The sequence below is a fragment of the Cavia porcellus genome, unplaced genomic scaffold (genome assembly GCF_034190915.1).
Source record: "Cavia porcellus strain 051 isolate PalLab524CR breed Dunkin Hartley unplaced genomic scaffold, mCavPor4.1 scaffold_5, whole genome shotgun sequence".
In the NCBI taxonomy this organism is placed as follows: Eukaryota; Metazoa; Chordata; class Mammalia; order Rodentia; family Caviidae; genus Cavia; species Cavia porcellus.
In genome coordinates this window covers 55,174,379-55,199,954 of record NW_026947488.1, presented here as the reverse complement: position 1 = coordinate 55,199,954, position 25,576 = coordinate 55,174,379, and the positions used below count along the sequence as shown (strand labels likewise).

Below are 25,576 nucleotides of genomic sequence, written 5' to 3'. Positions count from 1 at the left end.
GGGAGGTGCAGGTCTGAGGGGTAGAGGGCTTTTAAGTCTCTTTCTGTAATGTACTAGGAAGTACCCCTTGAAGCTCAGAAAGGAAGCACCACAGCAGGGCCGGCATCCTCCATTTGGAGCCAGCTGTGAAATAGTTCTGTTCAGAGGAGTCAGAATCAGCATACCCACTGGTCACATCACTGCTGGGCTGCAGTGTGGGCCCCCATAGAACTAAGTGGAGGCTCCTGGTGCAGCTATGGGCTCAGCCCCTCACCTGCCCATTTTCTTGGCCCATTGCCTCTGTTTTTTAAGTTGTGTTTCTAGAACAATTAAAATAACAGGGAGAATGGGAAATGCAGCAGGCTGGGCTCCCCCATGGTAGCCTTGAGTCCAGGCTATGTTTTGGCAGGGGCCTGGGTAAAGTGATTTGGGTTGTGTGAATTTCCCAGCAGCCAGTGGAAACTTCTAGGAATGCTGGTTGGGCCAGCTGAAGGCCCTTTCCGCTACCACTTTTATGAGAGATGCAGCTCTTTCCGTGACCAGCACTGGGGCTATGGCCGTGTCTTTCAGCTCAGCTCTGCCACGTAGGTGCAGTTTATGTCCCAGGGCAGTCATTTCTCAGGCTGTGTCCTGTGACCCCTGCTTCAGAGCCTGATCATTTTCTGAGACCCTCAATAGCAGCTGACATCTGTGCAGAATCTGTAAAACTTTATAGCAGCCTTCAAGGGAAAACCCTCTCTAAATGTTTCAATGTTGTGTTAAGTGTATGCAAGGAAAGTTTCCTTTCTACTGGACTAAGGCCCAGAGCCTGCATGGAGCTCTGGGAAGGGGACAAAACCTCTTGGGTTTACCTTCTTGGGTGAAGTTAATGTACCCCTTCTAGTGCCTGCAAGCTGCACCATGGAGAAATGAAGCTCGCCATGTTCATGGTGGCCTTGTGCCATGGTGGTTTCCCCTACAATACAAACACTCACCAGCCCTTGACGAAGGCAGAGAAGTGGCATCATGCCAGCCTGGGCCAACCTGAGCAAGTGGCAGGGTGGGCGTGGCAGAGGTGGACAGTGCTATCCTTTGCTGACATTGCCCAAAGCCTGTCAGGAAGTTGCATCTGTAAGGAACAAGAGATCAGCCTCAGGAAGACACCATGGGCAGAGTGGCCAGTGTGGGTCTAGCTTCCCAGGTGCTCGCACCACACTGAGTAACCTACGCTCTGAGCTCCAGGTTGCCCATCCGCTTAGATGGGCAGAGCCCCTCACAGGTGGAGCCCCTCATCCAGAGAACCAGCACCTGGCATCTGGAATGCACCAGCTGTGTAGAGGCTGACCAATGGGATCTCAAGGGCAGCTGGGTAGTCCCCATCCTGAGTCTGACCACCATTTATTTTACAGACAGTGTCCATCCTGGAACAGCGGTTGACACTGACAGAAGACAAGCTGAAGCAGTGTCTGGAGAACCAGCAGCTAATCATGCAGAGAGCAACACCATGATCAGGGGAGCAAGAATCAGGAGCTCAGTTGATTTGGAGGGCAGCAGGCCTGAGATCTGTACTGTGGGACTTGGGGGAATAAAGGAATTCAGCTGTGAGAGAATCACATCTGTACCAAGCCCCAGGGATGAAGCACTTGTGCCCTCTACCTTACTGTTTGCACCATGGGCTTCTCCACTTGCAGCAGAGGCCTCCAGGCCAGGGTCCACCCAGAAAAGGATGCATGAGACCCAACTGATAGGACTACATTCAGCCTGACACGAAAGAGCAACATGAAGTGTTTGCTGCCTTGAAGACCTGAGACTGCAGGCCTGTCTGGAGAACCTTGCCTTGCCCTCACCTTTCAGCCGTGTAATTGGCTCTTCCCCTGGTGTGGCTTGGAATTTGACCCCTCTTTGGTTGGATAGACCAGTTTTCTCTGCGTCTAACAAAGGCTCGTCGAAGTCGGGTTGTCCAGGAATAAACAAGCTTTGTAGAGTGGGCAGTGGCCTTGACTTCTGTCCCACATATGTTCACTGGGGTAGTGATTTCCTGTTTTCTGCATGTGTGAGAGCAAAGGAACGTGAAAACTAACGCTGACTTTATAGGTCTCATTGCAGGAATGGCTTATTCTGGATGCGACCTAAGCAGTCCTCCCCCATCCCCAGAGGCACAAATGAAAAATGAAAAATGGTCAACTTGGGAGGGCCCCTGCACTCAGGCCAGGACACCCTTGTTTACAGCTATTGAGGGCGTTTGGGGGAGCAGGGCAGCCAGAGCCTCCCACACACCCACCTCCACCTGCCTGCCCCTCTGGCTTCTGTTGAAAAGCCAGTGTTCCCATTTGCTCATGAGGGTTTCTGTGGATCCTTCTTCCACATCTGTCAGGGGGAGTATTTTCCATGTCTGTGTGTCCTTTATGCCTTCAGCCCCCACCCTCCAGACTTGGGTGGGGGAGCAGTATTAGATCTCCTGCAACTCGTTGGTACCTCATGGTTAGGGGACCTCAGCCTTTCTAACTTCCAGGGGGACCAGTGCCTGAAAACTTCAGAGCTTGGAAGGACAAGGAGGCAGCCTCTGTTGAGTTCTGATGAACAACCAGGCCAAGGAGAGCCTATACCCTAGCCAGTGCAGAGCACAAGCTCAAACAAAGCCCATCACTCTGACCCAACCAGTCCCCTAGGACCATGGGGCTGCCATCAGGGACAGTTCCCTTGAGCTATGCGTAGGATAGAGTTGCCATTGCATGGAAGAGCCTGGTGGGCCCAATGGTCTGAACTGGCAGAGAAGGCTCACTCTCAGCTGCCTCGGGGGCGGTGATAAACTCCCCATCCCTACAGACTTACAGAGAGCCAGGGCAACGGGGTTGAGCCTGCTTAGCTTGTAGGACTAGCCTTGGTCTCCCGCCTCTGCCAGATCTCCCCTATGACCTGCCCTAGGTTGCCTGTTCTCCAGGACCTGGACTTGGAGTTGCCAGGTGTTGGGACTTGATTTGAACAACCAAGCTACAGGAAATGCGTCTCCAGAGTCAGTGGTCCATGGCTGCGGACAGCAGAACCCAAGCAGGATCTCCAAGGCTTGCATGGCAGTTCTTGCTCATAGACCAGACCAGTGTTGCCACTGTCTGTGTTTCCAGTTTATGCCACAATGAAGTTTAGAAATAATGAATTTTAGGGAGATGATCTGGGCATAATATGGTATTGCCATGGTGAGTTACTGGCAGTGGAAAGTTCACCCATGATCAGATGTACTCTGGGGAACACTCCCCAAATATACAACTTGTAGGGTGGTGACAGCACAGCCCCCCATGGACTCAGTGGAACCAGGCCGCATCTGTGACCAAGTGTGTCTAGGCCTTCATGCACAGAGCTACCGGGGCTGCCTGCCTGGAAAAAGGCGCAGTATGGTAGACAGAGGGCCTCCTGGGGGTGTTTCCTCATGCTTGTGTTTGCGTAGAACCTTGGTGGAGCTATGAGCTGGATGTGGAATCTGGAGGGCCTATGGTTCATGGTAGGCAAGTGCTGTACCATTGAGCTACGTGTCTTAGTCTGCAAGTACAGTTTTTTGGAATGGTATGCTTGGCTTTTAAACAGGGACCTACCTCTGCCCAGGGCAGAGCTGTGGAGGGGCCAAGGCTTTAGTTTGGGGCTAAGCTCTCAAAATTCATGTCAGACCCAAGCTGGAACCTCACTGTTCTGAGAATCTGGGGTCCAAGGTCATGCCTGGGGGGAATAGGGGAAGGGGTCTCAAGAAGCTCTCACTCCTGTGGGCCTTGCCTAGCCATTTCCATCCCCCCACTCTGAAGACACAGCAGGAACCTGAACTGAACAAACATCCAGGATGGTGAGCAGATAGGACTGGGGTGGGGGCTAGTGTGGGCCCTAGGTGGTCTCCAGGTACCTGGGCAAGGGTGGGGGCCACGTGACAAAGCTGTGCTTTTGTGTCCCAGATGACATTTCCTGTCGCCCTCTCCAAGGCTTCCCTGGGGCTGGGCTATTACCAGTTCTCACTCTTGCTGCCAAGCACAGAAGCAGCCTGCTGGAAACGTCTCAGCTCAGCCCTCGTCTCCTAATTTTGGATTTTGGTGACTGAGCTCCCAGAAAACCAACTTGCAGTTCTGTGTGTAGAGCTATCTCTGTCTCCTGTCAGTGAGAAGGGGTAAGGACCTCTGAAGCAGTTCCCAGCCCCTACCCCACCCCACCCCACTTTTATGTCCTCATCTTTCCATGTGAAAGAAAAAGCACCACCCCCTTTGACTCCTGATCAGATCCTTTGGGGTTCCAGGAATGAAAACATACTTCCTGCTGGAGAAGCTGAGGCAGGCCATGTGTGCTTGGACCACTAAGCCAGGCAGCCCGCCAAGAAGAGCCTTTGGAGCCCACCCCCAACCATGGCAAACCCCGCCTTCCTGCACCACCATACCCTGGAAGTGGCAGCTCAAGTCTGGGGGTCCCGAGGCCTGTGAACCCTGCTCTAGAGTTGGCAGCACAAGACAGCCTGCTCTGGGAACCCTGCTGTGCTCCTACTCAGCGCAGTCCTGGGCCTTCTGTCCTGTGATCTGCTTGCCATGGCAGGGTGATGGGGACAAGGGCAGAGTGTCAAGTGAGAGCTGGATCCGTCACCCAGGTTTTTGGCTCTTTACCCATCCACTCCAGCTCCAAAACTCTGCAGAGTACCTGTTTCAGAGCCCTCTTTGTGAAAGAACCTGTCTTGCTGGGCACCAGAGTGAGTGTTGTCAATGTGTGACTGTCTGTGTCACCCCACAATCAGGCCCTTTCCCTGGGACTTGGCTCCATGTGTCAGTGGCCGCAGGAGGCTCATGGTCCTAGGGTCCTTCTGACTCCAATTCTCACTGCCAGTACAGCTGTCTCCTAATATCTCTTCTTCCCTCCCTCCCTCCCCCCTTCTCTGGGATATGAGACATTTCACAGATTTGTGTGCCATCCTTTTGGGGCCGTGCTGATCTCTGAATTGTTCCAGTTTTCGTATATGTGCTCCGAAGGGGCCGCAATCTCCTAATCTCACCCTCTTCCCCACGGCCTGCACCGCCAGCGTCGAGGAGTAAGTGAGCCCCTCTACACCCACAGAGATTAGCCCGCTGAAGCTGCCTCTCCTGCTTCACTCAGGCCCCACCACTCCAGCCAGCGCAGGCTGAGGCTGAGTGTTTGTCATTGCCTGGAATCCCGGAAACCCAGCCCGCTGAGCAAGCAAGAGTGTGGTGAGTCATCCTCCTGTCCCAGCTCTGTCATTAACCTCACCTTCCTAAGTGACTTCAGATGGGCCCCCATGACTGCACCTTGATTGGTGTGAGGCCACTTAAGGGGACAAGAAGATACAGGGTTCTGTCCTTGCCAGATCCCCCCCATCCACCCCTGCACTTCCCTGTCCCACTGGCCTAGGCTGAGGAGAGAACCACACTAAGGCAGCAGTGATGGCCAACGTTAGCCCTGGCACCTGGACATTGCTTCACTTCCTGTGAGCCCACCACAGCCTGTGTGCCCTGACATTGTGGGCTCACTCCTTAGCCACTTTGGGGAAATATCTCCAGAAGTTGTATACTGCCTCCCTGCACAATGAAGAGCCAGGATGTGGGCCCTGTCAACCACACTCAGAATGACACTGGAGTCCACCCAGAATGCCTGCAGCAAAGCCATTAGGAAGTGTTCAGTGCCAGCCCCTCCTGCCAGGACTGCCATGTGGAAACTCTCCCGAGAACCTATTAATAGAGCAGGGCCGGGGAGTATTTTCAGTTTGGGCCAGGGCACCTAAGGCCCATCTTCCTGGGGCACAGGCTGTGGCAGGAGCCCTCATGCTCCCTCTCCACTACCACCTGTGAGAACTCTGCAGGCGGGATGGGGACCTCAGCAGGAGAGGAAGTGATGTTTCCCTGCTGCTTCCTAATCTCAGCTCTCTACTTCTGTTTGAAGCACAAGCATGTGTTCCCGAAAATGGGACTCTGGTATGTTTTATGGGTATCCTGTAGGCAGAGGTCTGGCCTGTGACAGCCAAGACAGTGTCACTCAGCCACACACACTGATACCGGTGCCTCCCCAGCTGGGCACTGGGGCATGGGAGTCAATCCTGGCTTCAGAACCAGAGTATCCGTGAGTACCTGGGCCCCAATGTTAAACTGTGTGTTCTCATGATCTCAGACCTGGCTTCTACCTATCCCAGCCAGTCTACTCTGTGCTCCCGTGGCTGGGCTCAGACTGGCCCTTGCTATGATCTGGCAGATCTCTCCAGAGTCATCCAGTTCCCTTAGAAGCTCTGATGATGCCTATGCCACCCCTGCTCTGCCCCCCCCAAACTCTAGCCCCAGCCAGAGCCAGCCCAAAGATATACTGTCACGTCCAAGGTTGGGATGAGGCTGGCCCTTCTCTCAGAGCCAGCGTATCACCTCTTCTGCCAGCTCAGAGCCCAGAATCTTCCCACAACTGCTCCTGAATTTGTTCCCTGAAACAATGAGCAAGAAAATGTCATTAGCCCTTGCTGTCCCTCCAGGCAGTGCACACTGCGCCTGCTAACTGGAAACAGAGGTATTTTCTGTCACAGTGGGCTGGGAGCCGTAGACTCCTTGGCTGGAGCTATGACACTGGCCTCTAGTCCTGAGGTTCCCCCTGGACCTTGAACCATGTCCAGTTCCCAAGTGGCTGGTAACAGAGCTGCTTTTGAGGCCCCACAAGGCCGCCTGTGACCCTGTGAGAGGTGGAGAGGTGTCCCAAAGTTCTTGGGGGCAAATATGTCTAGTCCTAGAGAGCATCAGGCTGGGGAAAGTCAAGGAGGGTTCCCTTCAGCCTCCCCCAGAAGCAGGAGGCGCCTCCCTCTCGGGCCATCCTGGAGAGAGCCCCCAGGCAGCCAGCTGGGATGGGGCCTGCGTGTTTCCTACTTGGCCTCCCACTTCTGCCTTCAGCACTGCTGCCAGAGTCTGCCAAAATGTAAGGCAAAAAACCAGTAATAACAATCTCATGCCACCCCTGCTCAAGCCCCTTGAATGGTTCCCTAGCCTCCTCCGAGGACAAGCCAGGTGCTCACCCCTGCTGAGGCCACACTCCTACCTGCCCTCCCCACCACCCCCTGGCATAGAGGCCCCTCCCAGCCTTAGAGGCCTCCTCACTGTTCCAGCTTTGCACCTGCTGTTCCCGATGCCATGAAGGCAGGACTCCCAGAGCTTCTACCTTCTCATCTGTAACATGGGCTAAGAGTAGGAGCAGCTCCACAGGGTTGTGGGGTTTGCTGAGACAATTCACGCCAAGCTGCAAAAGCTCACTTTGTCCTCACTGGGCTGGCCCACAATCTAGGGAGGTACTTGGTCCTGTAGCACCAGGGTCCTGTGAGCCAGACAGTGGGCTTAGGCTTACCTAGAGCTCAGCTAGTGCTTCTGTGAGAAAGTCCACTGTGCTTGGGAAGGTCCCAATTTCTGTGGGTCTCTGGCCACCCCACAGGGCAGTGGCTGACTCCTGAACAATCTTTTCCTAATGAGACCCCAGCCACCAATGAAGCCAGGTGCCTGGCACACCCACCACAAATACAGAGAGGGTGCTTCTCTGCCTCTCTGCCCCACCCTGCCCTGTGTGCCAGTCTGCTAGCTGAGAGGGGCAAAGGCAGGAGCCAGGGCCAGTGGGTCAGGGACCTTGCTGTGCCAGGACCCTTCTGGGGAGGTAGAGTCAGCTGAGCCTGATCTGAATAAGCACCTCTCTATGATAGGGTAGGAGGTGCAGAGGACCAGGTTCTGTGCCGCCCCACAAACGACTCAGAAACCTGGCCAAGCAGAGCCGCAGAGTCAGGCTTTATCTGCAAGAAGGCCTCTCAGGGGCCTCCTGCACACACACACTCCTCCAGCGGGCCACTGGTCTGGGGCCTCCTGCAGGGGCCTGTGGGCCTGGCAGCCAACCTGGGGGGTATTCTACAACTTCTGGGGTTGCAGTCTCTCCTCCCCCCACCCTCCATTCTTCCTCCACCACAGACACATGTTTCTAATCCCCTTTCGGCCCTCTCCCCTCAGCCCCCTCCCATTTCCTCTCAGCAGCATCATGCACATGTGGAGCTCATTAGAGGACCCTCAGGGCTCATAACCCAGCTCAGCCTGGGTTTGAGGAGGGGGCCCTGTCCACAGACCCCATGCTGAGCCGCAGCGACCTCCCCACATCTGGCCCCTGTCTGGCTTGTGCAGCTCCAAGCAGAGACCACAGGAGCTGGTCACAGTTGAGGGCTGGTGAGGCCAGTGGAGGGGAAAATGGCCAGGCAGCCTGGCTCTTCTCCTCTCTGCCTGCTTTGGGCACCCTTTAAACCTCAGCCTCTGCAGAAGCCCAGCTTGGGTAACATCTGATCTCTCCGGAGCTCCTAAAACAAGCCAGAAGAAGGCTGTAGGATTCTGGGTGACTGACTTGATGACTCTCAGCTTCCCCTCTGAAAAATGGGAAGTTTGAGGAAGAGAACCTTGTGTGTAGAGCAGCCACTAAGCAGTGTCAGCCACATGTTCCCCTGTAGGCCTGGTTCTGTGGCTGTTAGAGGAGGTTATACAACAACTGGTTTCTGCAGGAGCTCAGGCCATGCCAGAGTGAGTGGGTAAAGCCAGCTACAAGGTTCTCTGCAAGGTTGTCAGTGGATGCTCCCCTGAGCTGTTTCCAGACACATGGCCACGAGACCCTGTCTCTGAGGGTGTGCCGGGTAGGCCTTGTGTTCTGTGGGACCCACTTTGGAAAATGCTTCAGGAAGAATAGGAAGGAGGAAGGCGGGATAGGTCACAGTCCCTGGAGGGGAAGGGCTCCTGAGAGTGAGTCTGAGCAGCGGTTGTCTGCTGGCTCTCAAAACCAAACTGGGGGTGGGGGTTGACAGATAAGGAATGGGAAGCAGGTACCCAGCAGAGGCTGGGGCCATGAGGCCTCGAGTCCCTTCCTGCCCGAGTGCTCTTGTTCACAGCGGAAGAGGCAGGTGGGTGGGCCAGCATGGTGAGGTGGGGGCAGTCTCATTCCTCATGTGATGAGACCTGCACAGGCAGGCCCAGGGTATGGGCAGTGTCTGCTCCCAGTCTGCTGTGACACCAGCCTGGGGATGGGGCAGCTGCCTGCCTGCTTAAGGTTCGTGTTCCTTTGTTTCTGCTTCCATCTTTGTTAGGACCAGCCTCTGCCCACATGGCTGGCACAGCCACCCCCAGATCCTCCACCCACCATGTACCAGAGGGCCATCACACCAGAGTCCTTGCCCACCCTGAGCCCTCTAGCCTGGCATGACTCAGAGTGGCTGAGAAGGGCTGAGCACACCCACAGAGCCTTTCCTCCCCCGCTACATGCCCACTTTCCAGAGGAAGCAACTGAGGCTTGGAGAAGGGAGGCGGTAGTAGAGTATGATTAGGAAGAACCAGGGGTCCTGGTCAGGCTCCCCAGTCTCCACCTGCATGGCTACCTGTGGGAGTAAAGCTAGGCAGAAAGTTTTGCCCCATGCCATAACTGGGGAGGTTGAGGCCAAAGAGCTAGGACCCCACCAGGAGACACCCAAATCTTGCCCGGGGCCCAGGGCAGCTGGTGTGTCCAGGTCTCAGAAGGACTCCAGCTCCAGCCAAATGCCTCTCAACAATCCTCACCCCCACTGCCTGGGCACTGAGCTGGAAGGTTGTCCTGTTGGGGGATGGAATCAGGGGCAGTGCCTTTTCTGAGGGGCGATTGCATCAGCTGCACTAGCAGGGCAGGGGCTTAGGAAGAGCCTGACCCCACCTCAGAGTGCCCCATGAGGATCCCTGAGGTTCAGGGTTCACTGAATGCCTTGCAAGGGACCCTAGTCTTTTCAGGGCAATAACTTCAAAGTTTTGGAGTACGTGCCGAGGCAGAAATAGGGCTGAGTGAGCCAGGCCGGAAAAGGGAGTCCCCAGACTGTGTCCTGGTGCTGCCTATCCAGCCGGCCACATGTAGCTCTGTGGGCAAATGAGTCCATGTGGGATGGTACTGGGCTGCAAGGCTGCGAGCCAGCAACCCAGTGCAATGCTCGCAGCCTTGCAGCCCAGTGTCTGGGCCAGGCTAGCTGGTTGCTAGGCCATTTCCCTAGCCTCATCATGGTCCCCGTCCTTGTCACCATCAGTGCTTCATAGGAGGGATTCCTGAAAAATGGGGCTGTGTAGGCAGGCAGGGAGGAGACCAGACAGGCCCAGGCAGCAGGCAGATGCTAATGAGGCAATTAGGCCTCACAGCTAGAGAGACATGCCCACTGAGGCTTGCTCAGCCCAGGGCTCTGGCACAGCCACAGCCAGGCGCCCTGGGAATTCCTGGCCCACCCCACCCTACCAGCCTCCAAGGTCTGGGGATAGTAGAGAAGGGAATGCCATAGGTGACCTTCAGCCCTCCCTACCCTCTGAGTCTGAGGGACTCCTTTCCCTCTTCCTAATCTGCCTCTGGGCAAGGAGATTCCAAGGGGTGTTGAGCAGCCTTTCTGACCTCTCTCCAGGTGATCTCAGATCTCAGCAAATGGGGTATCCAGCTGAGTTAGAGCCCTCCAGCCTGCCAAGCCCCTCCTCCAGGCTTGAAGGTGCTGGTATATAGGACTAGAACCCTGGCTCAGCCCCGGGGACCATTTAGAAGGAGAAAGGGTTCTAACACAGGAAACTGGAGGCTAGGTATCCATCTCTTCATGGCAGGGAGCCTTCGTGCTCTGGGGTCACTCACTGAGTGACCCTATGAAATTCAGGCAGGACATTCGGAGGCTCAAGTGGAGAACAGAAGCAGGAAGCAAGAGAGATCTGAACACATGTGAACACGTCACAGAACCATGCACTCATGGCCCAGAAAGCTCTAGTCATAAAATCCCAAAGCTGGGATTTTACTCCTGGCTCTCCACTTCCCAGGTGAGCCTTGGGAAGCTGTCAAAGGAAAGAACTAAGAGAAGAAATCTAGCAAGGACCAATGAGGGAAGTGTCCTGCAGTAGAACCAAGGTGGGCACTGTCAGAGACTGGAGGATGAGATAGGAATGGAGGGCCCCAAATCTTGAGAAGAGGGGTAGGACCAGGCTACCGAGGACCATGCTGGCAGCAGAGTGGGGCCTGGACTCTCCATCAGGGGCCAGTCAGATCTCTGCAGCTGCTGTGTGGTGACCAATGGGCTGTTGGGATGGTGGCAGAGGCTATGGAAAGAGGCAGGTGAGGGGCACCAGGGAGAGGTCAGCAGGCTTGGGCTCTGTACTGGTGGCAGAAGGCAGATGGTGTGTGACCATGGGTCCTGGGGTTGCCTAGTCTGCCAGGGATGGGGAGAAGGTATCTGATAGCCCCTCTCTTTCTGAGGAGGAACAGCTGCCTGTCTCAAGAGTTTATCACCACCCAGCCAGTGCTGGGCCTCCCCAGGGACAAGAAAGCACTGGCAGAACAAAGGGCTCCCCGTGACTAGAGAGGACACTGTGTGCTAGGGGAAAGGAGCCCTGGGGTTTTAGTCTAGGACCTAGCCTCCTAAATTGATTTGATTTGTGATCATGAGCCTCAGTTTCCTTGTCTGTCAAAGGCCTTGGCATCTGTTCAGGGATGACACAAAGTCCAGATGCAAGGCCAGAAGTGGACATGATCTGGGACAGGTGGCAGCCTGTGTGGGGCAGGGACCAACTGTGGGAGCCGAGGGCAGACCATCCTTCTACTCGTTCCTTCTCCCAGGCCATCCTTCCCATTTGTCCATGTTTATTTGTTTCCTTCCCATCACCTGGGCCACTGTGATTCACTCCAGACCTAGTGGATGAGTAACAGCCTGGACTGGAGCCAGGCCCTTGGGCAGGACACTTCCCTTCCGGCCTCAACTCTCCCACCTGCAGAATGGTCAGACAAGAGTTGTTCAGCCTTCTGGGGAACTAGGACACATGCAGGGCTGAGAATTTGAAAGCAAGGGGCTGCAATGGAAAACTGCCCCTAACCCAGCAGCCCCTGCCCCTCCTGAGAGTGCCTGGGAGAACTCGGAATGGCGGGCAAGGTGGGGTCATGAGGGAGGCCTGGCTTGACCCCAGGGCTCTGTGTGATTGTGAAGATTGGGACTCCAGAGATGAAGAGGAGCCTTACTAAGTGAAGTCACAGCACAGAGCCCTCCAGGCTGAACTGCCTTCAAGTGGGTAGACAGAGGGTGGAAGACCAGGGCCCCGCAGGGGATGATTGGGAGCCAGTCTCTTCCATTAGGCAGGAAAGACTTCCTGAGGCTGAGGACCCTCGGAAACTAAAAGTGAGTTCAGGGGGCAGAGACAGAGGCTCTGTGTCCACAGCACAAGGCAGGGAGCAGAAGGAGATCGCAGTGAGGCAACCTGGGTGGGGATCTGGGAGAGGCAGCTATGAATCCCTACCTCATCACCTTGTACAGTCCTTGGTACAGGGCAGGTACTCAGGAAATGTTTGAGAATGAATGGGATGAGAAGTACTGGCTCTTCTCTCACCCTCTGCCTTCTCTAAGCAGTAGGGACCCTCACTCTTACCCCTTTCAGACAAGCATCGGTTAGTCATACTGCTGTCAGCCAGGGCCTGGCAGTCCCCTGCTGGGAAGGCAAGGGTGCCTTTATCAGTCCTCTATCCAGAACGACGATCCCACAACAGCTAATAGGGTGAGCTCAGGTGCCTAGACTACTAGTGAGAGAATTATAGATCCCACCAGCCTGTTAATAACCCTTTAGAAGACCTATCTGTAGGCACCCCTCCGACAGGAATAGCAAGCGCCCACACAGGGCCTGAATGCATGTATATAACAGAGTATATATGCACACATGAATTGTGTATATTTTTTTGAGACAGGGTCTTGCTATGCAGTTCAGGCTGGCCTTGAACTCATTTTGTAGCCCAGGCTGGCATTGGACTTGGATCAATCCTCCTGCCTCAGCCCTCTCAGTGTTGGGCTGGCCACACCTGGCCTGAATTGTGTATTTCTGCAAATACACATAGGTCTATATGTTTCTGCATATGCTGGTATGTGCCTGTGAGCATATGTGGATATATCAGTGGGTCTGTATGTTGTGTGTACTTATGTGCATATGCATGTATGGGTGCATATGTGTGTAATCACAAGTTCTGTATAGGATGAGAGTTGCCATGTCATTCACAGTGTTCTCCTGGCCTGGCTTAGACATCATCTGTCTAACCCAGGAAGACACCACATCAAGAACTGTCACAAGGTTCAAGAGCATCAGAGTGAGTCTGGTCTCAGCAGGCCTTCGTGGACAGCTAGGGGGGGCTTCACTGGGCATGGGCTGGCACTAGTAGATACACCATGGACTGCAGTGCTGGTTCCTGCTCATCTGCCATGGGGGAGGACAGACAGACCTCATCAGAATGATGTCCTGATATCAAGTAGAAACTCATGCTACAATTGTCCTAGCCCCCTTAGGACCAGAAGTGCAAGGAACTGACTTCTCCCCACCTTTAGCATATGCATGCTGGCCATTTTCACCCTAGCCTTTGGCTGCCTTCAGATCCCAGCTCAGATGTTACTCTCCAGGACTCAAGAACTGTCACAAGGTTCAAGAGCATCAGAGTGAGTCTGGTCTCAGCAGGCCTTCGTGGGCAGCTAGGGGGGGCTTCACTGGGCATGGCCCTCTCTGATCTTCCAGTCTAGGTGGGCTCCCCTGCTGTAGGCTTCCAGGACCCCTGCCCCTGCCCATCCTTACTCTGCATTCCAGCGTAGCCCCTGCCCCATCCCTCCACTCACTTTGGATGCCTGATGGCATGGCAGCACCCCCCTAAGCCTCTCCTTTCTCCTCTACCCCCTGCCTTATCCCATTCACCCAATGCCAGGCCCAGACCCACAAGGCATGTTTGGAGCTGCTTTCTCTGTCTACACCCATCCAGCCCAGAGCCACACACAGGCCGGTTTTGCTGTCAGGATAAGGCCTGGTCATACTGATAGGCTGTTTTCTGGCCCTTGCTTTTCTCTGAGAATAGCAGAGGTTCCCAAGGGCATATGTATACCAGTGTGTATGTGCCACACACCCACATCCACATAGCTCGGTGGCCAACAAGCTGTGTCACCAAGAACAAATATCCTGGAAACATTTTTCTTTCCCCTCTGGGGCCTATGGATTCCTTAGAGATAGGCCACCATGTTTCCCATGCATATGCTAAAGGTGGGGAGAAGTCAGTTCCTTGCACTTCTGGTCCTAAGGGGGCTAGGACAATTGTAGCATGAGTTTCTACTTGATATCAGGACATCATTCTGATGAGGTCTGTCTGTCCTCCCCCATGGCAGATGAGCAGGAACCAGCACTGCAGTCCATGGTGTATCTACTAGTGCCAGCCCATGCCCAGTGAAGCCCCCCCTAGCTGCCCACGAAGGCCTGCTGAGACCAGACTCACTCTGATGCTCTTGAACCTTGTGACAGTTCTTGAGTCCTGGAGAGTAACATCTGAGCTGGGATCTGAAGGCAGCCAAAGGCTAGGGTGAAAATGGCCAGCCTAAGGAGTAGAGTATGTAAAGGCCTACAGGGGTATGGGGTGTATGAGAGTGGTAGGGTCCACAGAGGACTTACATCCACCTACTGTTCCCTTTGAGACCAGCTTCCTCTTGGGGAATCAGACCTGTTTTGGGGGCCTTTTCTCACTTCTTGTCCTACCTCTCAGAGGCCCTGGCAAGCTGAGTGCCTCTTGGGTGCCGCAGGCAATGCGGACCTGAGCCCAGAAAGACAGGAAAGGCCACCTTCCTTAAGAGAAATAATGTCTTTAATATCCAGGACACCAGGTTTCTGGCAAGAAAGACCCTCTCCCAGGTGCCCTCCTGTAGTATCCTTGATGGAAGTTCACAGCTGCAGGACAGGCCCTGGTCAGGGCAGCTCTGGCTTCTTGGTTTGATCATGGCAATTTCCTGGAACTCAGGGTCCAGAAAGTGACAGCAAGGACTCCTGAGCCCACCCCGCCTCCCAGGGCAGCCCTGCTGTGACCTAGTCTATCCACAGTGCAACTCCACAGTAGCTGTTCAAGATGGAGGCAAGGCCTCCACTCAGAACCCAGACTGTGGGCTTTTCCTCCAACCTGGGACCCTGCTGGTGCATCCTTGGCCAGGGTAGATTTCTTGTCACCTGCCTTGCTTCCACAGTCACCCACTCCTCACATTTCCTGCCTTTTCCTGTATTCATCCAAACCTTGCCTCTTGTCACATCCAGTCCGTCTCCATCTGCCCATTCTCACAGATCGTCCCTGCCTGTGTGTCCTGCAGGATGCGGAGAAGCCGGACAAGACGCATCTCAAGCTAATGTGAGAGGTTTCATTTCTCTAGGGTTGGGTGGGGGGACTGCTGTCGCACTTGGGAGGCACCTATTTCAGTTGAACCGTCAGTCAAGGGTCATCAGAGCCATGGGCAATCATTAGGCAACCACACCTCAGCACAGGGAACACACAGCCTAGTCTCACTGACAGCATGAGCCTCCCAATGTATGTGACTCTGGCCTACCCTCAGATTTACTGGACAATGACTTTGACTTGTTTTTTGGGGGGGTGGGATTGGCGTCTTGCTAGGTCCCTAAGTTGCCCGGGCTGGGTTTCCCAAGAAGCTGGGATTACTGGCATTTTCCACTGCATCCAGGTCAGGCCTTTTTGAGTACTGCCTCCATCCCAGACAACCAGCACCCAGAATGCCAGCTGCAGGGTTAAGCCTTGAAGGAAGGAAGCAAGGATCCACAGACTGGCAGGACCCTGTCCAGGCTAGCACTATCCTACATCGGGGAAACTGGCCAAGAGGTAAGAACCATATTCCAGTCACACAATACATCAGTAAACAAACAGGAAAGAATCTGGATCTCAGCCTCTCAGGACTAGAAAGCTCTTCCTAGGATCTAGGGAAGCTGGTTCTTGCCCAGCAACCCAAAGTCAACCCTAGGCAGAAACGTTGACTCTGATTTATCACTCTGGGCATCCAACCCCCATGGATAAGACTTATCTACTTTCCAACAGTTCTCTGCTGCACTGACAGCACCTCGCAGATAGTCCCTCTCAGAAGGCTGAGGGGTCTGGAGTTGCTTTTGGTGCCTTCTGGGCAGATGTCAGCTGAAAGCTGAAATGCTCTGGCTTTCAGTCGTCCTCACTGAAGCAAACATCCCTCCCTTCTGTTGAGGGTGGGGGCAAAGAGGCTCAGCTGAGACAGAGTAGGAGACTTAAGTACCAAAGTCAGGAGGGCACCAAGCCGGCTGAGAACTAACCACGCAGACCCCTCCGTTCTAAGTGAAAGGCTACCCCGGTTCGGTGCGGACAGCAGTGCAGGTCCTGCACACTGACGCCGCCTAAACCGAGCAGTTCTGTTCCAAGGGTACCTGAGGCCCATTCATCTCTATTGCCCTGCCCACCAACCCAGACGACACGCCACACTTTGAGGGTCAGGTCCACTTCCCGCCCTGGGTGGAGCCAACGGCGGGCCCCGCCTCCCTCCGGTAACAGCTCCTTCCTTCGTGATTGGCTCTCTACGCTGTGCATGCCCGCCTACCTCGAAGGTTGATTGGTACATTAGGGGAACGCTAGGCGAAAGACAGCTGATTATAAAGAGCACTTCCCTCCTACCCGCTGGGGTGGAAAAGTCACGTGGCGTTTCACTTTGCGTTTGTCACTACCCTGCTTATAAAAAGCGTTTTTAAAGGGCTCTCTCTCCCTTCCCAGGCTTCTCCCCTAGTGTAGGAGGCTAGCAACACCCCTGAGCCGTCCGTCCAGCCCAGCCAGTCATCTAAGTGGCGGTTCCTCAGAAAGCCTGCAGGGATCGAGACCCTCCAACTCCGGTCTCTGAGACCGTGAGCGTCAGGGGATGCTGCGGTTGTCCCATATAAAGTATCCGCCCAGAACCTTGCCTGGCACGTAGTGGGCGTGCAGTTTCCGTTTGCTGAATGAAGTCGAGGAAAAAATGAATGAATGAGATGACCGGCGGGAGGCATGGTGTGACCGACCTCTCGCCCTGCACCGCAGTCCCGGGGCACCTCTGCTTCTGTAAATGCCGGGTGCCAGATAGGGAGAACCCCTCCCTACTCTAGCTCTTCCTCTGGGACACAGAACAGCTTAGAGGACAGGCACGGGGTCGCCCGAAGTGGCTAGGTTCGGCTGTCTGAGCAGCTGATAGCCAGTTCCGGGCCAAGAGAAACCGCGGAGGCGCGGGGTGCGGGGCTCCAGGCCCAGCCCTGGGAGGGGGCCGCGGCGGCGCGGCGCCTTTAAGCCCGGGCGCCGGCTGCCGGCCCCGCCCCCGGGAGGACGCCTGGGCGCGCGGCCGCCGGAGCCGCCGTTTAATTGGGGCTGTCAGGCCGCGGCGCGCGCGGAGGCCAGGCGGTGGGACTGAGGCCGGGAGGCCGGGGCGGCGGGCGCAGCTCGGCGGGAGGCGGGCGCCCGGAGACGCGGCTGGGGCCCGCGCGGCCGGGGCGCCGTCCCAGGGCAGGGCTGCCCGGCCCCGGCCCTGGGCCCGGGCCGCCCGCGCTGCCCATGAAAAACCAGCTCCGCGGCCCCCCAGCGCGGGCTCACATGTCGGCTTCGGGGGCTGCGGGGGCTGGGGACACCCGGGCGGGTTCGGAGCCCGGCGCGGGGTCTGGGTCTGGCGCCGGCACTGGGGCGGGCGCGGCGACCGGAGCGGGAGCCATGCCCTGCAAGAGCGCCGAGTGGCTGCAGGAGGAGCTGGAGGCGCGTGGTGGCGCGTCCCTGCTGCTGCTAGACTGCCGGCCGCACGAGCTCTTCGAGTCGTCGCACATTGAGACGGCCATCAACCTGGCCATTCCGGGCCTCATGCTGCGCCGCCTGCGCAAGGGCAACCTGCCTATCCGCTCCATCATCCCCAACCACGCCGACAAGGAGCGCTTCGCCACACGCTGCAAGGCAGCCACCGTGCTGCTCTACGACGAGGCCACAGCCGAGTGGCAGCCGGAGCCTGGCGCCCCCGCCTCTGTGCTTGGCCTGCTCCTGCAGAAGCTGCGCGACGACGGCTGCCAGGCCTACTACCTCCAAGGTGAGGGCAGCGTCCAGACCCTCTGTGAGTTCGAGGCTCCCCCTCAGTGTCCCCAGCGCCCCAGCTGTAGGCTGTTTCCTCTGCGCTGGTTCCACCAGGCCAGACGCCACGTAGCCCCTGGCCTGTGTCCGCCCTCCCCGCAGCGGGGGTTTAGGCAAGCGCTAGGGGCCCCTGTTAGGCACGATCCAAGTGGGTGGGACCAACTTTTCCTTGCCTGGGGTGTTCGTTTTTTTCCTGTTGATGGGGCGACAGCAGCGCCCATGCTCCAGAAGAGCTCCTTGGAGGTGGGGCAGAGGCGGCCCTCTGGAACCCAATAACGGCAGGGCCCAAGGCCAAACCTGGAATTCGTGTCCTGGGAAGGCCAGGGTCAGGAAAGGCACCTTTCATAGCACCACCCAACCCCCTTTACATAGGGACCCTTTATGATGAGATCCCTTGGATCTCTGTATGGCCCCTGCCACCTGGGAATTGCTGCCCAGTTGGAGAGGTTGCAGGCAGTGTCCTTACCCTGGCCCAGACCTCACAGGGACCCCGAAACCCCAGTCTGCTGCCCCAGAGCTTATGGAAGCGGGAGGCTGGGGTGGGGGTGGGGGGTGAGTGGCTGCAGCCCGTGTTTCCAATTAACATTCCAAAATGGCCTCTCGCTGGCAGTGGGACGGCAGCAGGGAAGGGGAGGCCTGCAGCACCCTCGGGAGCAGGGCCCATGCCTAGCTGCAAGCCGCTCCCCATCGTTTCTGTCCCTATATAACCCAGCGGCCCTCCCCTGTGCAGTTCTAGTACTGGGGGCCTTGTGTTCTAAGGGAGGGCTCCAGAGAAATGGACCCAGAGCCCTTTCACTAACTTGCCTGTGTTGGAGGGAAGACAAGGCAGTACCTTCACATCACCCTCCCCCATAGGCTTTTGGGGTGGGCAGTCTGATACCCCGTCAGGAGACCGTGGCCCTTTGTGCATCTGGCTGGCCCAGGTGGCCCCTAGGGACTCATCTGTAAGAAAGCTTGGCAGATCCACAGGTGCTGGCCTGAGCTGGGTTGTCTGTTCTCTCCCCCTCACTTACTGAGCACTGCTGGATACTAAAATGGACAAGGAAGCTTCAGGACAGGAATGAGGGACCTATCCTCAGATCTCCTAAAGCTGGTAGCATGGTTAGAGACCCTGTAGTATTCCAGGCAAGGGTCAGAGCTCAGGCCTCAGTTTCCTCATCTGTGAAGTGGTCATAGTTTAGATGGAGAGAATGAGTGAGAGAGTTTGCATGTAGCATCCTTGGTGTGGACACACTGACTGTGAGCCTGACATGGGGACCTTGGCCACTGGTGGTTTCTTGGCCACTTTGGACTTTAACCAGTGTCTCACCCTGCCACAGGTGGTTTCAACAAGTTCCAGACTGAGTACTCGGAGCATTGTGAGACCAACGTGGACAGCTCTTCCTCACCTAGTGACTCACCCCCCACCTCGGTGCTGGGCCTGGGGGGCCTACGCATCAGCTCTGACTGCTCAGATGGCGAGTCAGACCGAGAGCTGCCCAGCAGTGCCACCGAGTCAGATGGCAGCCCTGTGCCGTCCAGCCAGCCAGCCTTCCCTGTCCAGATTCTGCCCTACCTCTACCTCGGCTGTGCCAAGGACTCCACCAACTTGGATGTGCTCGGCAAATACGGCATCAAATACATCCTCAATGTTACCCCTAACCTGCCCAACGCCTTTGAGCATGGTGGGGAGTTCACCTACAAGCAGATCCCCATCTCTGACCACTGGAGCCAGAATCTCTCCCAGTTCTTTCCCGAGGCCATCAGCTTCATTGGTAGGTGGTACTGGGAGCTGGGCAGGGTGAGTGGGTGGATGGGTGGGCACATCAAGGTGTACGCAGGACTCTGGGTGTCGTCCCTGCCTAACTGGCATCCTCTGGGCCTGTTGAGACCTGTGTGTGCCTTGCATGTGCCAGCATGTGCCTGTGGGTGTATCCATGCCTGCTATGACTCATTGAGTCCCTCGGGCCCCTCTACCTGTCCAGACCTGAGCCGTCCCCTGAGTCCTGGGCTCTTTGCTGTCCAGCTTAGGTTTTTCTGCCTTTGCTGTTGTTTTGGGCTGAGCAAGCTGAAACATCACAGTTCACAGACTCCTACAGGCCTTACTTGATCTGTATCACGCCTCAGCACGTGCCTCTCTGGGATGGTGCTGTCATGGTGCCTCTCTGGGCTTTACTTTGTGCGTGAGAGGACTGAAAGAGAGCCCTGGAGCCAGAGACTTATCCAGACAGGCACCTGGCGGGATGTGGCACCCCAGAGGGCCCCTACAGGACCCCAGCTGGTCTTAGCAGCCTGTGGTATTTATTTAGAGTAAAGGGGGCATAAAGACAAGGTGGTGGGAGCCAGAGAAAGACCTCAACAGATTTGGGCTTCCCTCCTGCCTCCGCCTCTGCTAGCTGAAGGCTGTTAGACTCCAGGTCCTCTCCTGGCCTTACGTCTCATCCAGGCTGTGAGGAAGGGTCACAGGCTCGTGGTGAATGTAAAACTTGTACTCTGAGCCTGGTGATCCAGTGTTTCTAGTGGCCTTTACAGCAAGATGGGGGTGGCCAACTGGCTCTGTCCAGTGGAGGGCGTTTGTTGTCAGCCAGGCTGGGCTAGCTAGCTAGCTTTAATAACAGGAAGTGGGAGGCTTCCTCCCCCCATCTACTAGGACCGAAAACTAGGTGCCTGGCTGGGAGGGAGGAAGGAAGCTAAGGCCCAGAGGAGGGATCATGACTGGTGTTGCCTAGAGCTGCCCCCCTGCCTGGGGACACTACCAAGCATGCTGTCTCACGAGTTAGCTTCTCCACCAAGGAAAGGGAACAGAGTGGGGACCCCAGATTCCCCAGGGCTGAACCTGGCTTGTGGTGCTTTTATCCTTCTTGAAGATCCCTCCACATCTGGTAAGGGAATGGGGGAGGGAATCAGATACAGACAGGGGCTGAGGGGAACCTTTTTCCCTATTTTACAAGTGAAGGAATTGAAGCCCTTGCATTCTATAGGACTCAGTGAAACAGGGTCAGGCCAGGCCCTGAAATGGCTCAAAATAAAGCTGGCAGAAAAAGTTTCGCTCTAGATCTTTTTGGAGGGGGTTTGGGACAAGGTGGTCCACGTACCCTGGTGTTGTCACTGAAATCTTTTCTACCTCCTCCTTCTCTTATCCCAAGGTCAGACCCCAAGGCTTCACATGGAGCCTCAGCATCTCTCTCCTCCCCTGCTAGTCCTGCCTCCCATGTCACAGTTGGGGGGCCCCTGGATTATACACCTCCTGTGTGCTTAATCCTAGATCCCCAGCAATGAATAGAGATGGGGAGCGAGACTCTGTCATCTAGAGACAGTGAAAAATAGTCTAAAAGCCTGTGTGTCATCTTGTAGGAGATCGTCGACTTAGGGCTGACTTTGTGTCTGGCTTTCGGTAGATTTGGACTCAAGGAAGGGCAACCACAAAGATCCTAGACTGCTTGTTAATCTGTGTTCCTGTGTGGCTGTGGCACAGAAAGAGGCAGCTGCTGTAGGATTCAGGGGAAGAGAAATCATAGGGCTGAGTTGCTCCGATAAACAGTCAGTTTTATTGGCCAGACCCCACTGGCTATGGTGAGAGATGTCACTGGCACGTGGTCCATCGAGCCGGGAGTGTGGCTTCCAGTGAAGCAGACCCTACCTGAGAGACCTCAGACATGCCTACAACCCAAGTCCTCAGGTCTTCAGGAACTGGAGCTAAGACCTTGGGGACTAGCTGGACAGGGCACAGAGCAGAGAACAGAGCTAGCCAGGCTCCCCACTTCCTTCCGTGGAAGTCTCTTGCAGTCCTGTTTCCCAGGAGGCTCTGGGAAGGCCCTTGGGAGTCATACCAGGAAATCAAACAGCCCCCACCATGGTCACAGCCTGGCAGCAGTGGGTACCAAATTAAGAGAAAGCTCTATGTAGCCTTGGGCTTCTTGCTCTGTCTGCACCTGTTTCTATTTTGATGAAATAGCTTACTGACCGTGGTGTAGGTGACGCTCCAGGGTGTGGATGACACCCTCAGCACCAGCTGTGACATGCTCAGGAGAGCAGTAATCACATCAGCTTGTGACAACAATGCATGTCTGCTGACCCTTGGTTTGGCTTAGGTTCTCTTGAGAGCACGGTAAAGACGTAGGCTCAGGTGAGGTGCAGAAGAGGACACAAGGACACAGGTATGTGAAGGGACTTGGAGCAGAAGCATGCTGTGACCCTCTCCATAGTACCATGTAATTGCCATGCCTGCGCCAGCCAGGTCCTTCGAGGGTCAGATGGCCACAGCTGGCCACCAGGCTGTGCATGGAGCCCAGCCTGACTGATGTGGCCCTCCTGCCACCTGTTTACGAAGGATCCATGGTGATGGCATCTCCCTGACGCCTGCCTGTATGTTTTAGATGAGGCCCGCTCCAAGAAGTGTGGTGTCCTGGTGCACTGCCTGGCAGGCATCAGCCGCTCAGTGACAGTCACTGTGGCCTACCTGATGCAGAAGATGAACCTGTCGCTCAATGACGCTTATGACTTCGTCAAGAGGAAAAAGTCCAACATCTCGCCAAACTTCAACTTCATGGGGCAGCTGCTGGACTTTGAGCGGACGCTGGGGCTAAGCAGCCCATGTGACAACCACGCGCCCACTGAACAGCTCTACTTCTCCACTCCCACCAACCGCAACCTGTTCCCACTCAACACACTCGAGTCCACGTGAGGCCAGGGCCTCAGGGTCTTGGGAGGCCCAGCCTGCTGCCGTTGGCCTGAGGAACCCACACATGTCGCCTGCGCCTGGAGGCCAGGCCGGGCTGTACCCAGCTCCCTTGCTGTCTTGTGGGGCAGGACTCACCAGCAGGACCCCCTTGCTGCAGAGGCCTGGGATCTCAGCTTCGTGGCTCAGTGGGCCTCATCTTGTTTCCCAGGACACCCCGTTATGCTGATGGCCCAGCCCATCTGGCTATTTTTAAAGACATATCCATGGACCTAAGTTTACTTTTTACTTTTGGCAGGTAAATCCAAGCTCCCTGGAGTTCAGAGTATATTCAAACTCTTCTTGATTTTTCTTTCTTTCTTTCTTTTTTTTAACGAAAAGTGTTATTTTCAGGCTACATGCAACAGTGGATTGTATAAACCAATGTTTCATGCCTTTCTTGATCCCGAGGAGGAGAGAAAGAGAGAGAGCGAGAGAGGGACATGTTCTCCTTTTGTTTTTCTTCCTATTTCAAAAAGCAGTTATTGGTGTGTTTTGCTTTTGTTCTCAATTGAAAAGACAAACCCCGTGTTGATCTTGACCAAATGCATTTTGCACACGTGTGAAGCCTCTGTTTCTCCACGAGGCCCTCTGGCAGGGGCTGCTGCTGTGCTCCAGGAGTCAGGGCCCTGTTGTGCCATCCCCCGTGGTGGGCCAGTCCTGCATGGCACCGCCTCCCCTGTACTGACTGTTGTAAGTGTGCTTAATGGGCTGGGCCAGTCCCCTCAATGGTCCTGCAGCCCTCCCTGAGACAGAAGATGGGGGGCCTGCCTCTGCTCTGCTGGGGGGACTGCCAAGCAGTAGCATTGACCTTCTGGGCCCAGCCTTCAGAGGCTGAACCCTGGGTCCTTTTCTAAATTTACCATGACTTCTATGTTTGCTCCCTCTCTCTAGCTGGGAGTGAAAGCCAGTGTCTGAGAAAAGTGTAGGTGGTAGGGCCCAGCCCTGCATCCCTGATTCTTTTCCTTATCCTGGCTGATGCTTTGGTCCAGCCACAGCTTCCGGTCAGTGCCCTGTCCCGTGGAAACCTGCCCCACTCACGTCTTGCCCATGCCTTCAAACACCAGGAAACTTCATCCATTCTAACCCTGGGGCAGGGGCAGATGGGGCAGTGATGGCCACGTGGAAGAGGTATGAGGCTCTGTCCACCCCAGCATCCATAGAACAAAGCCACGGATTCCGTTAGCCGCCTCCAGTTTCGTTACTTCTCCAGCCTCAGTTCTACCCAGGGGTCGGGCGCACAGGACCCAGGAAGGGGTTAGCCATGGAGCTGTGTCCCTGACTGAGCCAGCACTCAGCGTGCGAGCAAGGCCACGGAAACTCTGCCCCCGCTGCATCTTACCTCACAGGGTGGTTTTCAGGGATTTTTGGGGGCAGCGGATTAAAATCTTGCCACAGTTGAGAGATTGACACAAAGCTTCCATGCTGTACGTGGTTCTCTTTCTCTCTATTTTTTAAAAAAAAACCCAGAAAGATATGTCTGATTTGTGTACATGATATGCCAGAGGGTGGCCAGTTTTCTTTGAGTTTATGAAGGAAAATTTGTGACCCTACATATATGTATATATATACATACATATATATGTATATATATATATACATACATATGTATATATATATATATCCCGAACCAGCAACAGGACTTTGTTTATATTGCAAATAAATATTATTTTTTCTTTAAAATGAGTTATGGTGTTTGGTAAGGGTGGGGTACCTGGAACATTGATGTGGGATGCTGCTTCTGTGAGGCATTGGCCTGGACCTCCGTAGGGTCTGGTAGGCTCTTGTATAGCTCAACCAGAGGTGCCTCCAAGGTGGGAGGACCAGGGCTGCTAGATGAAGGCTCTGCTTCAATCTGTAGAGTGGGCCCAGCTCTCAGGGACAGTGGGTGCTGCTCACATGAGCCTCATGAGCTCATTGTGTTCCTGTCCCGGTTAGGGCCTGAGTTTGCAAAGAGGCATCAGCCACACTCAGGCCTCCATCATCAAGGCTTCCACAGGCATGGTCTGGGTAGAGAGAGACCCAGGCTGCAGCTGAGAGCAGGGAAAGCCCCAGAGGAGGATGGTGGCCGTGGCTCAGGGTATGGATCCTCCAGGGGTGACAGCCCTGTTTACAGTGGAGCAAAGATGTAGCTCCAAGCTGTTTAGGTCTCCTTTACCTCTGGCCGTATCAAGTAAGCCCCAAGCAGGGATTTAGGAAGCCTGGGTGCTGACTCAGTTTCCCCATTTCAGCTTCTGGCACTATTCTGTCCCTTTAGCAGGCTGTGTGATTAGCACTGGGTGGCACCAGGCAGAGGGTAGTCAGCAGGATGACAGCCCTTCTGGTCTTCCCCATTGGGTTACTCCAGCTCTGCCTTCCCTGGCCCATCACTGTTCGCAAGTCATGTAGGGCCAGAACACGGTCGCCACATCATGGCTTGGCCTGTGACAGATAGAGCCCAGGTTCTGCCAACCCTGGCACCTGGGTTCCTCGTGCAGCTGTGTGAATGCAGGCCCTTGTGTCTTCCACTTCATCCTCTGGGCTTCTGGCTGGAGCAGGTTCGCATAGAGGGTGAGGGAAAGTAGGTTCTCACGGTGTCAGCAAAGGGTAGGTGTTGCTCTTGCCCTCGGGCTCCCTCAGGGCCCTGGTCCTTCTGTGCCAGGGGCAGGCAAGGGGGTGGGGGCTTGAGCAGGCAAAGACTGCGCCTTTGTTCCTCCTGCTGCCCTCACCCAGGGCTGGGGAAGCCCGCGTGTGCTGGGCTGGGGGCTGGGCCCTTGACAGGCCAAGTAAGTGCCTGGCAGTGCCAGCGTGCCCAAGGAGAGGACCAGTGGGTAGGGCAGCAGTCACCTCCTGAGCTGACTCCTGAAACAGGCCTGGGGGCCAAGGATTGCAGGAAAGAACCAACTCCACCAGTTTTCCTGCATGCAGTCCTCGCCAGATGGTCTCTCTGACCCTCAGGGCCTTCTCCAGAAATTCCCACTTCAGCTCTGTGCCTGGCGAGGGCTCCTGCCGGGAGAC

General features: G+C 55.5%; 2 protein-coding genes and 1 pseudogene across 11 annotated transcripts in view; 2 read left to right on the top strand and 1 right to left on the bottom strand.

Moving 5' to 3' along the window:
- Poc1a (POC1 centriolar protein A) overlaps positions 1-1,980 on the top strand; it is a 90,713-nt gene extending 88,733 nt beyond the window's left edge. For 7 of the 10 annotated variants that reach the window (XM_063248964.1, XM_063248968.1, XM_063248963.1 and 4 more), the window contains one exon: positions 1,368-1,980. In XM_063248964.1, the coding sequence (XP_063105034.1) occupies positions 1,368-1,723 (356 nt within the window). In that variant the 3' untranslated portion in view covers positions 1,724-1,980. The remainder of the gene's footprint in view (positions 1-1,367) is intronic. The other 3 variants (XM_063248969.1, XM_063248970.1, XM_003476476.5) reach the window with 1 other exon arrangement.
- A 2,873-nt stretch (positions 1,981-4,853) lies between these two features.
- Positions 4,854-4,951, bottom strand: LOC111753538 (U6 spliceosomal RNA; annotated as a pseudogene).
- A 12,200-nt stretch (positions 4,952-17,151) lies between these two features.
- Dusp7 (dual specificity phosphatase 7) lies at positions 17,152-24,262 on the top strand. The gene is made up of 3 exons (XM_003476718.4): positions 17,152-17,842; positions 19,203-19,637; positions 22,239-24,262. Exons 1-3 carry the CDS (start codon positions 17,326-17,328, stop codon positions 22,544-22,546), a joined length of 1,260 nt encoding a protein of 419 aa, XP_003476766.1. The 5' UTR covers positions 17,152-17,325; the 3' UTR covers positions 22,547-24,262.
- The last annotated feature ends 1,314 nt before the right edge of the window (positions 24,263-25,576 follow it).